The sequence below is a fragment of the Acanthopagrus latus genome, chromosome 5 (assembly GCF_904848185.1).
Source record: "Acanthopagrus latus isolate v.2019 chromosome 5, fAcaLat1.1, whole genome shotgun sequence".
Classification (NCBI taxonomy): Eukaryota; Metazoa; Chordata; class Actinopteri; order Spariformes; family Sparidae; genus Acanthopagrus; species Acanthopagrus latus.
Window position 1 is genome coordinate 26,675,238 of NC_051043.1, and position 18,077 is coordinate 26,693,314.

At 41.8% G+C, this 18,077-nt stretch overlaps 1 protein-coding gene across 3 annotated transcripts in view; it reads right to left on the bottom strand.

Annotated features, from left to right (window-relative positions):
* The window catches only part of pcsk5b (proprotein convertase subtilisin/kexin type 5b), a 73,001-nt gene that overhangs the window by 48,621 nt on the left and 6,303 nt on the right, over nucleotides 1-18,077 (bottom strand). For all 3 annotated transcript variants that reach the window (XM_037096849.1, XM_037096851.1, XM_037096850.1), the window contains exons 3-7: nucleotides 10,997-11,149; nucleotides 8,634-8,777; nucleotides 7,568-7,644; nucleotides 3,534-3,622; nucleotides 2,832-3,004 (exon numbers count right to left, since the gene is read on the bottom strand). In XM_037096849.1, coding sequence (XP_036952744.1) covers nucleotides 2,832-3,004; nucleotides 3,534-3,622; nucleotides 7,568-7,644; nucleotides 8,634-8,777; nucleotides 10,997-11,149 — 636 coding nt within the window. The remainder of the gene's footprint in view (nucleotides 1-2,831; nucleotides 3,005-3,533; nucleotides 3,623-7,567; nucleotides 7,645-8,633; nucleotides 8,778-10,996; nucleotides 11,150-18,077) is intronic.

Genomic DNA, 18,077 nt, shown 5'->3' on the forward strand with positions numbered 1-18,077 from the left:
CAACACTAGCAGCATGAGAAGAATTGGGAAAGATCAGTAGACTGCAAAGATAGTGCAAGTCTTCAGCAGTCCCGTAAGAGTCTGGCATCAGATCTGATGTGATTTGATCCAACTTCAGTAAATCATTATGTTTCAACTGGGCAAAAGTTTGTTTTTTTTTTCTTTTTAAAAGCTGGCATAGCTGAGTACCACACTGTGTTCACGAGCTTTTCCTATGCTGCAGAAGAGAATTCATTTAGTGACCAACTAAACGGGTTTAGCGTATCACCAGAACCAAAACTGTCAAAATCATAAGTAACATGTCAGATAAAGGACATTCCTGAAAAAGACTGTTTGTTTTAGTAACTTGAACATTTCATAGCAGAGCATTTAATGATCCTTTTATTTACTTTAATTGTTGAAAGCATCATCTTTGAATTTATTCTTACCATGAGGCCACTTTCTCTTCATTGCCCGTTTTTTTTTGTATATTCATCATCATATTGTGCCGTTATCGCAGTCCGGCCACCGGTCAGTTTTGTTTTGTTTTTTTATTCAATATTTTATTTTGGTTACATCCTCGTAGTGGGGACATTGTGTTTACGCTGTTTTATTTTGCTTCATTAATTTTGTCTAGCAGTTTTTCACGTGTCTTTGTGGCTGTTTTGCTCAAACCTTTTAAACTTGTAACTTTATTTTGAAGATGTTGTGTAAACAACGATATTATCTGTATTTTAATGGTCAGAGCAAAGCATCAAAAGACCACAAAATGCCTGCATTAGAACTGCTGCGATTGTACAAGGAAAACTAAAGCAAACAATAAAACAATAAAGTCACAAAAATGCCCTTTAAAGAAAACAGTCTGTTTTCCACAATATATGCATAAAGTAAATAATTTATTTGTATTTCTATGTAGTTTAAGGATGATTTTATGTGTATGTACGTGCAATTAGCTGACGCCCACTGAATGAACGGCGAGGCAGCAGTTTAATATTCAAATCTAAGTTCAAAATGAGGCTACGCAGCGCATTAGAAAACAAAAACATCACAAGTGTATTCAGAGGATCTTGCCAACTGAGACATTTAAAATCAGAGCTTCACTTTGTGTAAAAAAAAAAAAAAAAAAGACACCAATCATTTAGCAATAAAATATTCAGTCTCAATTACTTTTCATTGGAAACCTCCTGAAGGCATCTTGTGCCTTTTACCATTTGATTAGAAATTGTATTTCCAGAATTGGCCATGTTGAAAATGATCTAAACCCAGAGACGCACTGAAGGAGTTACGGTGCTGGGGATGACCAACAGAGTCATCAAGGCAAAGTTCAGCCAGGAGTCAGAGAGAAAGTCATCTGACAAACTGACTGACACTGCAATTCACACTGTTTGTCAAAACACACACTCATAACGCTTGTACACACACACACAGAAGCACACACACACACACACACACACACACACACACACACGGATATAAAAGGAATAAAAGGTGGAATGGAGTTCTTCAAAAGGGGGCTTCTGTCAGGCAGCGATAAGCGAGTGGAGCCCCTCTGAGTGAGAAGGGGATCAGACAAGAGCAAACGCTGACAGATGAGAGTGATGGAGAGCTCTTTGAAGAGCAGTTAGCAAAACAAGGGAGAGGAGCAAGACGGAGAGGGAGAGGAAACAGAGAGCGGAGAGGATGATGGGAGAGAGGTGAAACACAATGTGAAACTGATGGACAGCATTCATCGTCAAGTCACTGAAAGAGAGAGGAGAAAATAAAAGGGGGAAAACGTATTTATTGTTCAAAACTAACTGGCAATGAATGAATTTGATGACTGTCAGAATCTGAGATTTTGCAGAGTGCCTGAACAGAAACATTGATTAATCAGTGATGAATGGAATCCTTAGTTATAATCCTAAAATGCACTGAAGTGTTTTTTTTTTTTAAGTTAGAAGACATAAAAGAAAAAACAAATTAGACGTAGAGATACGTACTCGACTTATTCACAGACGCAGCTACACAAGCCAGGCTACAACACTTTCCACAGCCGTCAGTGGTATCTCTAACACCTCAGCGCTCCGTGATAAACTGTCTCTTCAGAGTGTCACATAGGTACATGTTAGACTCACGAGCATGCCATCTCCACTCAGCCGTACAAACACCCACACACACACACACACATAACAGCAGGGGGGCATGCCAGCACATACACATACCAAGCTGGACAGATATCACGCTCACCTCTGTCATCTTAAAAGGCCAGCCTGTCAGGAGCGACAAAGACTCTCCTTTACCCACACTTCATACCTGTCCGTCCTTTTTTTTCCTTTCCCTCTCTTTTCTCTCTTTTTTTTTTTTTTTTAAGAAACGCGCCGCAGCCTCCCAAGTGAGAGTTTTCAGTTTCCTGTCTCACCTCCTCAAAAGGTCTACATCTGCTTAACTTAATGGCAGAAAGCCAGCTGTCGCAAACTTTGTGAACGTGCGGATGCGTTTGTGTTTGAGACGGGAGCAGTAAATGACTTCACCCCTCTTAACCTCGGTTATAGCTTTTTCACTCCACAACACAGCACCAGCTTGTCGTTATGCAAAATAAGCTATGAATATGTAAATGAATATATGCTAATCGACCAGGGCTGCTCTCTAATGTCTGGAGGAGCTTCACAGGTAGAGATAGCCAGGCAGGACTTTGGGACATCGAGTATACGAGGGTGGAAACACACACATACACACATCTGCTTCAAGTATGTGTTTATATCTTTTCTCACCATGTGAATACCAATGTCAAAGTCTTGGCTACACAATAAAGAACATGTTCATTTGTACACGTCTGTGTGTGTGAATGTGTATGCATGCATGCATGTGCCCACCATGCGGATGCCATTCTCAAAGGCCTGTCTGGCAAGAGACGCCGGTCCGTCCACAGTCTTTCCATCATCATCAGGTCCCCAGCTGGCACTGTAGATGTCGATGTGCTGCGGCTGGAGGCTCAGAGACTTGGCCTCCACCATGTCCGTAACATCCCCATCCAGCATCCGCACACCTGATACACAAACGCAGATATAATGAATTCACAAGGCAAAGTTGAATCCATCTTTTTTATTTACACAGAATAAGCAAAGGCAGCTCAAGCCATTCACTAGGCTCATCGATAAATTACTGAGGAAGTATTTCTATGTCAGTATGCGTGTCTCACTAAATACCTGGCTGTCTGAAGATATGGATTTATTTCTGCCGATGGCAATAATTACCTGCTTCTCACGGCCGATACTGATATAATAACCTATAATTTAAGTTCTTTTCATGGAGTTTATGTGAACCTAAGGGTATTAAATTGCTGTGATAAGATTTTTTGTCTTGAAACTTCTTCTTCTTTGCTGCATTCTGATCTGCTCACTTTTGCAACCAGGTCCCTCAAAATCTAATCAGATCATCTGCTCTAAAGTGAGAATGAATGAGCAGATGTAGCCTTAATTACAACTTACTTACACATACATATATACCTCTGCTGAATAAACTGAATCATGGCGAAAACTGTGATAAATACCAGACGAATTCGATAAATCACTCACCTCCTATTCTGGCATTGTAGGCAATTCCCACAATGCAGTCGGAGTTGTTTGCGGTTGCAGCAACTTCGCCCGCACACCGCGTCCCGTGTCTGAGGAACGAGCGGGAATGATCAGTTTATCACAGACGACAGAGCACATGTGTATACACAGGCAGGAGAGCACACACACAAACTACCAGATAAACATGCAGCTTTTTGAAGTGGAGAGCAAGGACACTGACATGTAAACACACATTTTCACCAAAAAAAAAAATAAAAAATGTGTGTATAGCTCTTTAAGCAATCCTAAACAAAATTATTTAAGCACAGTAAGTGTTACAAATGAAGCACACACACAAACACTATAAATATTTCAGCAGTTTACTTGCTTCTTTCTCATTGAGCCCGTTGGATAATGGAAGGAGAGGTCGTTCAACATTTGTTATGCTCTAAGGACAAATGTGTTTGGAGTTCCCCGAGGCCAATGATCCCCGGACGTACAAACACACCCGAACAGAGGCACAGGTTGGAGTGGCAAGCAAGCACGCTGTACTCCCCAAACCCACGTACACACACACACAAAAACAATAACTGAAACAATCTCCAATATCAGTGATAAGTAAGACTACTCGCACAACTAGAAACACACACATGCATGCACACACACACGCACACACACACACACACACACACACACAACAGGGTAACATTCCACCAGTAACTGCAGTGGTGACAATCGGCCTGGGTCAGCGACCAGCGTAAACAAACATAAGCGTGTTTACGTCCGCCGCCTCCTCAGAAACACCACTTTCTGGATCGGCACAAACATGCACACACACGCACACACGCACACACACACACACACACACACCTCCTGCAGAGAACATCTGCATCACAACACCCCCCGGAAACGGCTCTGACCGCTGCCATGGAAACCCAGCATCTAGCTATCGAAAACCCCCCAAGGGAAGACACGGGGACTTTTTATAAAGTCCAGGGAAGCGCTCAGAGTGAGGAAAGTCTGTTTCACGCCAACTTGATGATTTCAGATAAATACTTACTGAACAACACGATCAAAGGCTTCAAAAAAAAAAACCTACTGAAGCGTCACTTTGCTCTCATATCTAAAGGTGTGCACAGCAACATCCATTCTTCTCAACTTCACTGAAAAAGGTCATCCTTCTCATCTTTTTCTGCTTCCATTTAAGACATGCTCATAAGAAGTTATTTTTCATCTCTCACTTAACTTTTCTTCATCCCCACTCTATCAAGAATTTCACACTGGAGTCCTTCATGGTCCTCTACACTGCTGAAATACTCAACAAAAGCACAGTAAAACGCACAAAATACGCCACTTGGTTTTGAGTGCTTTTCATAAACGTGTCACGAAGTTAGCGAATTGTTTTTAAAACCTGCTTTGTAAAGATTAAACGTTAAGATGGGCAGATAACATTTTGTCAGAGCCTGGTTAGCTGTTTCACAGTCTTTAAGATAAGCCAAGCTGACCAGTCTCTGTTGGTAGCTTTATATTTGACATATCAAGAGAAAACAAAGATTTATTCAAAAGTCAAATACATTCTACACATATGCATAAACAATTAGAATAGTTGTGGGAACCTTTGTTTTTGTCCTGTGTAGAGCTGAAATGACCTCACGAGTTTACAGAAAAGTTAACACGAATCTAACTGTGTGGATTAAAGTAAAACATATTAAATGGCTACAAATCAGCGATAGGCCCCTTAGTCACAATTAATGAGCCAAACTGCTGGCTCCCTCTTTCCAAACGCTTCAACAGTCTGCACTGAGTTCATTTCACTCCACTAATCCATAAAATCGTCTGTCTGGAATATTTCCAGTCTTTGTGTTTACCTGCATTATCCATTTTCTACACTTCGGTGTCCCAGTCACTCAGGGATCTCTCTGCGTTTCAACCAAAGCTGTATAACGTTTGTGCTGTGGATAATCGTCAGTGCGAAGAAAACACACTCACAAAAACAGTAATTATTCTAATGCAAACACGTACAATTAACTTTGTGAAATGCTCAAAGGGATACAACCACTTATACTCACAATTAACTCTGTGGTACACATCTGATTTATTTCAAATGCGTGTTTAGATCCTGCTTTAAAAAAGCACAGTCAAAATCCTTTATTTATTGGTTCTTTATTGGAATCAAGATGTTTTATCCCAAAAGTACACAACCGACAGTTAATTTGCATTTCAGAGGTATGAAAATCGAGCAAAGTTGTTTATTTCTGTTGTCATTTTCAGCCGTAAATGTAACATTTAATAAATACATATATAGTAAAAAACGATGATATGATCTGATGTTTCTGTTGAGTTTATTTCATGTTCTGTTTTGCTTTGCTCTTGATATCTACCCAACAGCATTATCTCTGGTTTGGGGTAAACTCAGGATAGTCAGTATCTTTAGTCATGCATTTTAGATTAGTTAGACTAACACACCTTTGAATAAACATCATATTCGTGCCTGACGCAGGGGTTTTCTGCAAGTTGTTCCAAACAATCATTGAGATTGATTCTGCTGGATTCAAGTAACAGGTAGAGAAACAAAAAAATCTCAAAACACAAGCGCTAGATTACAACATATTGTCCTTTTTAAACCTGTTTCAGTGATGATGGATGATCTGTTGTCAACATTTAAAAGTCAGCAGACACAAAGAACGTCACTGATGCCGTTTCATCCACATGTGTTCCTTAAAAAGCTGTATGTGAGACAGATGCAGCGATACGGTACGTGCTATTTTTTCCCTCCTGCTCACATTCAAAGCACAGCTGTTAGTGCTGCTCGTACACACTGACAACAGCGGATTAAAATCCACGACCATTACGTCATTCTTGTTGCTATACAACAAAGTTTGACAACAATCTGCAGTTTGCCAGATGTAGCTACAGTTAGTGTTATTCCACAGAAATCTGACAGACGGTGGTTTTAACTTGCTGACCACATCACAACAAGCTTTCATATCTAATCAGCCCATCGGGAGACTGTTGTGTTGTGATTGAACTACAATGATCTCTAGCTTGCAAATCCCATCTGAGATTGTGTTGTATAATACTATAGTATATATATAGAAAGCAATAACACCAGTAGTAATATGAAAAGTCGAAGAAAGCAAAGCTGTTTTTTTTCTATCGACACTTTCTGTTGACATCATAGTCAACTATGAATTCAGCCTTAAAAGGAAACCAGCTCATTAAGCTGCATCTGTAGGCCTCATGTCTCTTTAAGACAATGCATTACCAGCAGGGACTGAACCACTGCCAAGGCACTTGGGCTGCTGCAGCCAAACACACATACACACACCAAAAATCACTCACTAAGCCAAACTGGCACAAGACAAGTGCCTGGACAAGCAAGTCTCCCTTTTCTCCTCTTACACACATACACATATACACACACACCAACTCTTACCAGCAGAGAAACCACAACCCACCCACAAATGTCACAATCAAGTACACTAATGGAACTCATCGCACCCACAACAAGGTCAGGGCTCAGCAAATACAAACATCTCGAGCCACAGAGCTTCTGGTAAAAATCAATCAGAAACCCACTGACGCACAGACGACCCAAAACACTGGAGCGACATCCTAATTTGCTCGGTTATTTGCTCAAGGATTTTGGGGCTGGAGGGTGGCAGTTCGGAGTCCAGCGTGGACCAGCCAACACAGAGGTGGGCTGGTGGCTGGAGAGGTGCCAGTTCACCTCTGTTGCCCCTGGCAATGTGTCCTTGAGCAAGGCATCTATCCCGTAACCGCTCTGGGTGCTGCGCAATGTGCAGATACATCATTCTGACATGTCTCCACTTCAATTGCTTGTTTATGTGGTTTGTATGCGTGCTCACACCTGCGTATGTGTAAAAACTATTAATCGGAGTGAAAAGATTAATTTCCCCAGGTCCCCATTTTCTACAATAAAGCCATTACTCTGAATTCATCTTCTTCTTTTTATTATTATTATTACTTGAACTCTAATGTTACATTTCTTTCTCTCTCTCATTAGCTCTGGAATAGATTTTTTTTTGTCTTACTTGTTCTCGTTGGTCGCGTCATATCGAGGCATGGGATCCATATCGTTGCCGTTGACGTCGAAGCTAGCTTGAGCGTCCTGGAGGAGACACGGGAGTCAAAGCAAGTACATCAAAAACCAAAATGAAAGTCGTAATAATGATCATGGGGGGGAGAAAACATCCATCAGGTAAATTCATTTGGAAAGTAGGTCCAACACTCCGTGCATGTAGGTGTGTGTGTGTGTGTGTGTTAATAGACCCATATAATGCCAAAAAGCTTCTCCAACCCAATCAAACAGTTCACATTAGCGTCACTCACAACAGTTTTGTAAATCGAATGCAATCAGAGCCAACTCAATCTGCAGTGCTTCTCACCCTTCGGCATAAACAAATCCAGAGCATTAAGAGTAGCTAATAACAGCAACGCAGGCGCTGTCAAACGGGGTGTGAATCACTTTATCTGCACGGCTGATTGATGGACTTACCTGCTGCCTCAAGCCAAAAAGATGCTCTAACTATCTGGCCTGGGTCTGAGGTAGACATACCTCGGCATGCACATTAAGCTCGTCAGCATAGACAAGTAAACATGTACACACACAGCATACCTGCACACAAACAGGTTGGAGGAAGCTCCCCTTTAGGAATGTAATCCATGACTCACGATCATCTGATCCAAAGTACAGTACCACAGTCTACTTGAAGTTGCAACTTGCCGTGAAATTCCTCTGTTTCAACATGAAAGGGCTCACGACAAAACATGTGGTTTATCCTGAGTAACCAAGCCATGGTTTGCTGTTGAATTTCTTTTTAATGTATTTTAAATGGAGCTTCGAACTCACAAACTGGGCGACACCTAGTTCCATTGTAACTGATAGAAGACAGATGTCTGTAAGGCCGATACCACCAAAACTGGGCAAATTAAACCAAAAAAATGGCGACAGATGTTTAGCAGTGCAGGTATTAGGAATAATATTTATGTTGATTTTGGTTGAAATGTCCCTATTTCGCTATATATCCTTTAATTCCACACATACGCACACACACAGCCGCTCATAGCCGCCCTACATGCGCATACATACACACTCACGTAGTTCTGAACGAGGTCTGGGTGGTTCCTCTCAATGCCGTCATCCAATATGGTCACCACCACATTTTTACCCGTGTATCCCATCTTCCAGGCCCCCATGATGTTCATGTCGGACTGGCAGTTATGGATGTCGCCGTTGCAGTGCTGGAGAGATTGTGGCAGGAGACGAGGAGAAAAGATGAGGGAAGCGAAAAAACACAAAACACAAAAATTCATCAGGGTCTCGCAGACGCAAAATCTTAAACTCCATCAGTGTGTCGACATGCTGGAAATTTTCCCACTTAACTTAGAGCAAGTCTGAGGGTTAGACTGAGGGAGCAGTCACACACAAACCAGTCCAAACAAGTTAAAGACAAGCCTCGAAGTGTTTTTCAAAAAGTGAAATCTCCGACAGCTTTCACATTTATCCGTGCAAATATAGAGCCCATGTTGACAAAAATGAATCGTTAGGTATGAAATCCACAAGTCTGTTTAATTGTTCAACAAATTGGACACACTTAATGAGCTCAATGAAAACCTCATCAACATCTGAGATCAGAGAGCGGAAACAACAAATTACTTTCTTTAATTTAATCCTCTTCAAATTGTCCCAGGTTCCCCTTCACTGGTCCATAAGCAAACGTGTAAACGTTCCCTACAAAAATGGAGTTGAGCTACAGCTGATCTACCTTTATATGTTTTGTTAATCAGAATCTTCTTAAGCCGAGTGTTGGCAATCCAAGATCTTTAACAATGAATGCTTTTCAAATGCATTGTATGTGCATCAAACTGTTGGTTGACATTTAGATACACAACGTAAATATACCCACCTGTAAATATAATGATTTTGATTTTTGAGTCTCTTTACAACAGAATCAAACTCTGTACGGAGCTTCAGTGCGTTCAAATTTATGTCTGAGTAACTCTGTCAAGGCCCAACAGCCCGCTTTAATTCAATCGAGCCCTGATCCAATATCAAACTGTATCATTAAATTTTAAACCATTCATTCAACTGCTTCATCATAATTTAAACTCAACAAATCTAGGATCTGCATCAAAGTGTACTAACTGATAGACACCTGCCACCTAACTACACCTGACTTTTTTTTAAAAAATCTTTCATCATTTTTCCATCAATCATTCAGAATCAAAATTAGAATCAGTAATCCTTTAATGCCCCACAAACGGCAGCCAAAGGACAGAATATTACAAAAAACAAAACCTATGGCAAAAATAAACAATATAATTAAAAAAGGTAAGAAAAGAATAGACTTTTATATACATATCAGCATGATGATTCTCTAAGAAATTAACAAAAATGTAGAGAAAAACAGCCCCATTTTGCAAAGTTAAACAAAATGAGAAATCAGTCCCTTTGTCCAGACCTGGACTAAACGATGATGGAGTCTATTCTGGACTGAGAGCCGTCCTTCATCCAGGTTTCATGGAAATTTGTTCAGGAGTTTTTGTGTAATCCTGCTGACAAACCCAACCACAAAATGGACAAGGATGAAAGCATCCTTTCCTTGGCAGTAGTACCAAAATCATTCTGTTGAATCACTATTAGATACGAAAAAGAAAAAAAAAATACAAATGGACAACCTGACAAAAACATGTTGCTAACAGAAATGTTCGAACTGTGAGGCTGTGTCAGGTGCTTTGATGACCAGAGGAAGCCTTTCCCTTCTATGCAGACACGAAAAACACACATCAAGTTCAGAGAGTTCTGTCCTAAAGCTAGAAAAATATGTTTAAAGCCTCTGGTCAAAGTACTAAGAGTTATCTATACAAAGTTAACAATTGACAGCTTAGCTTAGGACATTCAACCACACACACACACACGCTCACACGCACATACATAACTAAAAGAGCAATGATCTGAGAGAGTAAGCAAACACTTGTGATAAGGCTGCAAATCTCTGCAATGTGAATTTGAGCGCACTGTGAGTCTGTGTGTGTGTGAGTCTGCCCATCACCGACAAAATGATTTCAAAATACAGGAACACACAGACGTGTATTTCGTGTAAACGTAGAAATTTCTTCATACCTTGAGCCTAAAATCATCACATTTTCAAATCGAGGGAAGGCAAAGATTTCATCACGACGGCACTTCCATTCTTTCATTCAGTAACAACACGCAGACAAATCCCTCAACTCCACTGACCCTGCAGTAATCAGGATCATGCCACAACCTCTGCTGACCTTTGACCCACAAACTGGATATACGTGGGCAAATAACACAGTGCGCAATTCTCCGAGAAGAACAGATGAACACAGCACAGATGAGACTAAACATTATATTTCACACTGGGCTCTTTTTTCTCTGGGAACTTGAGATGAAGCAGAGAAAAGGTTTTCCCGGTATGGATAGTCAGTGTACTCACAATGTACCACATACTGCTCCACTTGGCGTCATTATAGAATATGTTGTTCTGGGCCGGCGTGCTTTGGGCGGGGCTTGACAGAGAAAGGGGCGGGACCGGCTTGTAATCCCTCTTGATCCTCCTCTTCACCACCTGCTGCTGTATCCACTCCACCTGAAACACACACGCACAGACAGGAGACAGCAGAAACTGAGTAAAGGATCCAATAATATCACACAGTAGCAATATTACTTCACTCGTAGTAACAATCAATCGACAGGTGGAATTTTTTTTTTTTGCCTTAAGTGATGAACTCCTTCATGCATGAATACCGACCAGTTCCGGAAAATATAAATAGTTTGTGTACCATCGCGCCTGGCAGAGGAAGAAACACAAAGTAGCAGAGAAGAACTGAACTGTTGCTGTGGCTGACATTTGTAATTCAAGGAAAAAAAAACTTCTTTTTTTTTCATTTTCAGCCGCAAAGTAATTTCAGTTACATGGAAAATCTCCCCATTTTAAATTGGAGCCGCAGTGATTAGTTGATCAGCTGAATGAAAGAAAATTAATCTGCAACTATTTCTTATCATCGTTTCAGTGACTTTTCAGCGACAATCATTTGCTGGTTGTAGTCATTTAAGGCACTTTAAGCTAAATAGACTAAATGATTAATCGTGAAAATAATCAGCAGATTCATCTTCGATATAAATAACAGCTGAACAAAACAAGGCAACGACATTGTTTTAAAAGACATCACCAGAATCTTGATGTACATCCTTTCAGCCACCCAAAAGTTGCACATTCCAATCATTTTAGTGTTGGCCTTTGAGACTTTTACAGTAGACACACATTTTTTTTCTATCCATCAGTTCATTTCTCCCCGTCTGCAAAATGGACAGACTATTACACACACATATGCTCCAAAGACATAAATGTCTCTCAGGTAACATCAATCTCTCAAATGTTATGGGCTTGCTTCAAGGCACGAGGCATTCCTTGGCAGGAATCTCACTCCACTTTCAGACGGAATTTTTTCCGATTTCAAAATCAGCATTGTTGGATCTGAATTAGGAGGGCTGGACCCGCTCGCTTGGCCCTGGTCACTTCTTTTTACAACCCTGAAATCTTGTGTTTAGTCTAGTTGAAGTCCCGCAGACTTCATCTGTCTGAAAACACTCCATAAGGAGTTTTCACGTACCAGCAATGACGAAAACGCAAAACTGAAATTCAACTGGCACAACACTCTGAATTCCCGTACAGCATTACACATGATCCCTCAGAGATGTAAATATTTCTGTAATATATCAACATGTAGATTATTTTTTTAAATTATAGCTTCAGAGACTACATAAAGATCCTTTTTATATACACTCTAGGATGTAAAGACGAAATGTTGTGGATATTTATACGCTATTTTCAAAGTGTGCAATCCTCCTGAAAATGATCGCCAAACCATCTTACTGTGAACTAAAAGTGTCGAGCCGTATGCATGATGTACAGGCAGAGAAACTCTGCGCATAACAGATAATCAATAGAATAATTTGTTTTTGTTTTGTTGCTCGGTTTGCTAGATCCAGAAGTCTGAGGCTCCAGTGAACAATGTCCACTCCAACTGCAAAGACGGAGCGTTTCTCCACATCAATACAGGCTACAGCAGACAGAGAGGAGAAGAGAGAAAAGCTGACAGAAAATGACTGCAGAGTGATTATCTGGTCTCATGCACTGAAACAATCTGCCAGGCTCTCCAGAGAGTTGGAGAGGGAGGCAACGAGACAAGATAAGACGAGAGAAGGGGAGGTGATAAAGAGCTGAAGAGAACAAGTCCCAGGAGAGTCAATAAAAAAAGACCGAGCTGCGAGAGGAGAGAAATGAAAACAAACAGAGAATGAGACTCAAAGACAGCAACTGAAGAGAGGAAGATTGATTTTATAAATAACATTGATTTAATAACGCAAGTATGCAGCGCTTTATAGATCGCAAAATGAGGGAGAGGGAAAAAAAAAAAACGATCTTGCACGTGACGTAATTTAATAACTCGAGAGTGTGGACCTCACTTTTAAGAGAGCGAGATATGGGGGGAAAGAGAAGAGGCAAATGGTAAAGCACAGACAAAAGGGTAAAAATCCATGAGAGATATTTAGTTTAAGCCTGGTGCTCCTCCGTCTGCTGAGGTCTCAGCTCATTTCACTCCAAGTTCTGGCAGGACCATCAACTTCAAAGCAACCGTTTACACACGCCATTAGCCTCAAAACAACACTGTCATCAGGAATTGTGCATGCGTGTGTCTGTGCAAAACCACTGGTGTGTCATTACAATTTGCATATATTAGCATAGCTTCAACCTGCAATCTTTGATCAGCAGCGTAACTCTTAAACTGCGCTTGTCCCTAATTTGGTAATTCCTGGAGTCTGACAATGAATGCATCACTGGCTCTCATCTCGCCACCAATCCTCTCCGCCATTAATGCTTCTACAGGCTGACGAGGTAGAGCAAAGACTTTACAGACAGCAAAAAATAAACTTTTTTTGCCCAAGCCGGATTGCAATTAGTGTGAAGTTCACCTCAAATGTGCCTGACAAGACCCAAGAATTTAAAGGATTTCCGAACATTTTGCTGAACTTGACTAATGAACAAAAGGACATCGACCCATGAGCCTCGACTTTCGATAACTACGCCAAGCTCATGACCGGGGTGAGGGTTGGAATGTGGATCAACTGCTAAATCGAAATTCACTTTACAGCTTGGTTCCTTCTTAAGCACGACAGCCTGGCGAAACGCACGCAGTTCTAACCGACACTGCGAAGCAACGCTATTCCATCTCACACATTTATTTTCCCATCACTCATGGACAAGATCCCGAGACACCCTCAAAACCGAGGAGAGGGTCAATATCCCGTTTTTCCAGCAGGGAACCACGGTCTCGGACTTGAGAGGTGCTGACTGTCACCCCGACCACTTCACGCTCAGCTGCAAACCTCCCCAGTGTCTGCTGGAACAATTCAGACGTCCCCAAACTAGAAATTCTCCTCACCACCGCTGCGCCTTGAGATTTTGTCCATGAACATCACAAACAGGATCAGAGACAAGTGAAAACCCTGGCACAGTCCAACACCCACTACTACTGGCATTTGGGTCAGCCCCATTTGTTTTATCTACACAAGCACAACAAGAGGAAAACCACTTCGTCTTCTGCAAAAAAAAAAAAAAGTATTAAAACCACAAACCAATAATATCAATAAGAGTATAAAAGTAAAGGACAAATAACTAGGCCTAAGTCAGAGGTTTCACTGGGAATGTGGGCGATGCTGCAGTGCTGACATTAATATCACGATGTCCAAACCACTCTGCTGGTGTTTATATATATGAACAACTCAGCCTCTGCTCTCAGAGGGACTGATAATTTGCTTTTATTGATTTTTCTAGCAACACACAGTAGATCATGTTCAAAAAGAGCTTAGTCAAATAATAATACAACCCAGCGTTCAAAAGAGTTGAGACACTGTCTGAAATGTAAATAAATACAGAATGAAATCATTTGCAAACCAGCTGTGTTTTATGAAGTGTTCCAGAGCCCGTGCAGGCCGAGTAATATCCTTTACACAGCATGTGTTTCACAAAGCGGTGATGCTCGCCTCATCCTTGCTTGCGAGCGACTGAGCCCCTTTCATACCCAATCCTGATACTATCACCGGTCACAAATCAATCCGTTTACCTGTTGAATGTTCCATTACAGGTGTTTTTCACCGCGAAAACGTCCCAAATTCTTTAGATCTGGGGTTGTAATAATCACTTAATCTCCAATATTGTTTTGTCCTCAATTTGAACAATGACCTGAGGCAGGTAAATTCAATTCAACAGCTTTTTCTAAAGCCATCAAGGGCAACGCCATCCTTTGTTGTGCCTGCTAAAAATCACTCACTGGTAACAGCTTTCAGTTATCCACATCAATTGTGTCACGTCTGCCAGTCCCTTTCCCAACAAAAGACAATATTGCCCTCTATTACTGCCTCTAAAACTTGCCCATGTATCACTGCCTTTGTTTCAATGCCAATTCGCTGCCGGGCTCTGAGGCATGACGATTTGGATCTGCTCCATTCGTTTAACTCCAGCTTGGTGGAGCAGAGGAATGATCTGCTGATCAGCACCTGTACCTCTGTCACCCTCCTTTATTGTTTTTCCGCCGACCCCTTCTCCTTTCCCACTCTCTCTCTCTCTCTCTCTTTTTCTCCCTCTTCTGCTTCTTCCTCTCTTTCGTTGCATTTCAGGTCTTCTCCTCTCTCTGCAGATGCCCATTTTTCTCTGAGATCAGCTGTCTTTCTCGCTCGTTCCCACTCCAGCCCCCTTCCTCCCCCTTTCTCTCTCTCTCTCTCTCATTTGCTCTCTGTGTAAGGGTTTGCAGGTGGCTCTTGCTGGCTGGGTCAGTAACCAGGGGAAACTGGGGAAGAGTTCACTTCAATAGAACAAATGGGAACAAATTGATCCACTTTCACTGCTGTTTTTTTTTTTTTTTTTTCAGAGACGCCGTCGAGTTTCAGGCAAAAGAACTGAAGCTGCGAGTTTTAAAAAAAGGTCAAAGGCTAGTGTAGCAGGACGCCCATAACAGCCTTTTGGACAAGACGCCAGTTCTGCTGCTCTCTTAAGTGCAATTCAGAGCCTCAGCCCAAACACAGCACACAGTCGCACAACTTTTCACAGATGGTTTGAGCCCCGTGGTGCTGTGCTGGCCAGCTGTAGGTGTTCATCTCAGGGCGTCGACTAATGGTTCATCTGTTAAACAAATTCTAGGCAAAAACAGATTCTATGGCAGATTGTCACACAAGCATCCAGACATTATGGAAATCTGTACATGGGACTCTGTGGAGTCTCATAATATCGGTGCGTATGCAAATTCCCACAAAAGGTCCCCACAGGTACACAAGCTCCGTCTGCGTTGTCGCCTTGATGCTGCCAGTGTCCTTGTCATCCACACACTGAATACAGCGAGCTCTAAAAGGAAGTTGGATGATTTCAGTGAATGAATACATACTGAACTGACTTCAACTTTCTAATAATTGTATATGATCTCAGTGAAATAGATTTACTATGTGGTCAAATATGTCCCAGATGTGGGATTACTTCTAGGAGCCTGCAACTCATAAATACTCAAAAACACTGTAATTTGATTTTGTCGTCACAGCCATTTTGCATTTCAGTGTATCCCAGTGAGAATTCAGCTGCAGACCACACCTGGCTCTTAGTTTCCCTGCATGTCTGGATAAATGACTTGAAGTAAACAAGAGCCTCGATAAGTGAATCCGGCTGGAAACACGCTGCTGCAACAGAACACCGTGGACAGACAGCCGCAGAGGCGTTCAGAAGTCGTTTCTCTCCACTAATCTATGCACAGACTTCAAAAGGACATCATTAAGAAAAAAAAAAGAGAGAGAGAGAGAGGCAACCACTGTAGTACTGTAATTGTTGTTTACTGTAAACTTGGAATTGCTGGAAATAGATTTCAGACTTAGTGTACTTGAACTCATTTCACACCAAAAACGAATAACAGTGCAGGAGCTACGACAAGAAAGTCTGCGGCTTTCCAAATGCTCTCGGAACTCCCAGTATGAATGAGTCATGGGCGTACGTCAGCACTGCTGTGCAAGGTGCAAGCTTAAGACACAAAGAGAAGATATCGTAACAAACAGGTTTGAATGTGCCAGTTGAATTGCCGCCACCTCATATTTTATCACCTTGTCTATCTCAAACTGTTTAAGAAGGACTGTGATGAACAAAAGGGAAAGCGAAACACAAACTGCAATGTACATTTAAGATTTAATTGTTTTGTTTAGTTTTGGTGCAGTAACATTACATACCTAAAGAGTATAATCATTATCTATTATCTTCAGACTGTAAAACTAGTTTGACCTTCACTGTCTGCTCCGACAGTTTGGTAGTATAATAAATACTGATCACCAATAATAAACCAATGATGGGAACAGTTGGAGACGTGCAGCGATCACAAAGACGCGTTCTCTCCGGGCCAGCGGCCTTGGATGAGTCATTTCACCGCCTGGAGGAATAAGTGGTCTTTGACCTGAGAGGCAAGTGACACTGCAGTTAGGCAGATGCCATAAAGCGGTAATCTGTGCTGTACTGCATCACCATGGTAACATGCGTGCCAACGAGTACTGTGGATGGCAGGGTGCGCCTTTCATGGCACCGCTACACCCATCTGACTCACTCACACACAAACACACACGGCTGTCATTATTACAAAACCTGATTGCAAAACATCATTAGCAGTGTGCCAGACTGTGCCGGTGCCAAAGTAGTTGTCATGTGGATCCCAAACCCACAGACAGGTCCGCAGATTACGCTGAAACCAAAGCCGGTCTGGGGGAAAACACTGACAGCTCCATTCCTCTCCACTCCGCTTTTCCTTTATTTGGATTCTCTAATCCATCTTTCCCCTCTTCCCTTCTCTTTCCAGCTCCTCTTCCCTCTCCTTCTGCTGTAATAGCTCCTTTTCCTTTTTCTGTCCTTAACCTCTCCTCTCTGATCTAGTCTTCTAAAATCTCAGTCTCTCAGCCAGCTGGCATCAGGACACAAACCTTCTTCCACCATGGCACAGTGTCAGGCCCGAGAGAGGAAGAGAACCAAAGATGGAGGGAGGGAGATGAGTGTGCTGAAAGCAACAGTGATAAAAGGAGGAAGGAGAGGGACTCCGAGGAGGAGGGAAAGAAAAGGGATGACAGGTAAGGACAGTTAGTGGACGGAACAAGCTGAGTGGACCAAAAACAATTACAGAGAGGACAGAACATTGTAGAAAAGAGATGGTAGACAACAAGATAAGTGGATAATGGAAGGTGAGAGTCACTGTCTTCTATTTTCTTTGTTTCGCTCACGACGACCTGTTCCAAGCTTTTAATCACTAGTTATCACTGATGATAAATCAATATCCTTCCTCAGCGGTCAGCATCCATTCATGTGCATGCACAGACGCAAACGAACTTACAATCTTACATGCTCTTGAAGCCGCTGTTCAAAACACACACACACACAAGCGCGCGCACACACACACACACACTCTGCTCCTGGATGAAAACAGTGAATCTCTAAAGAGTCT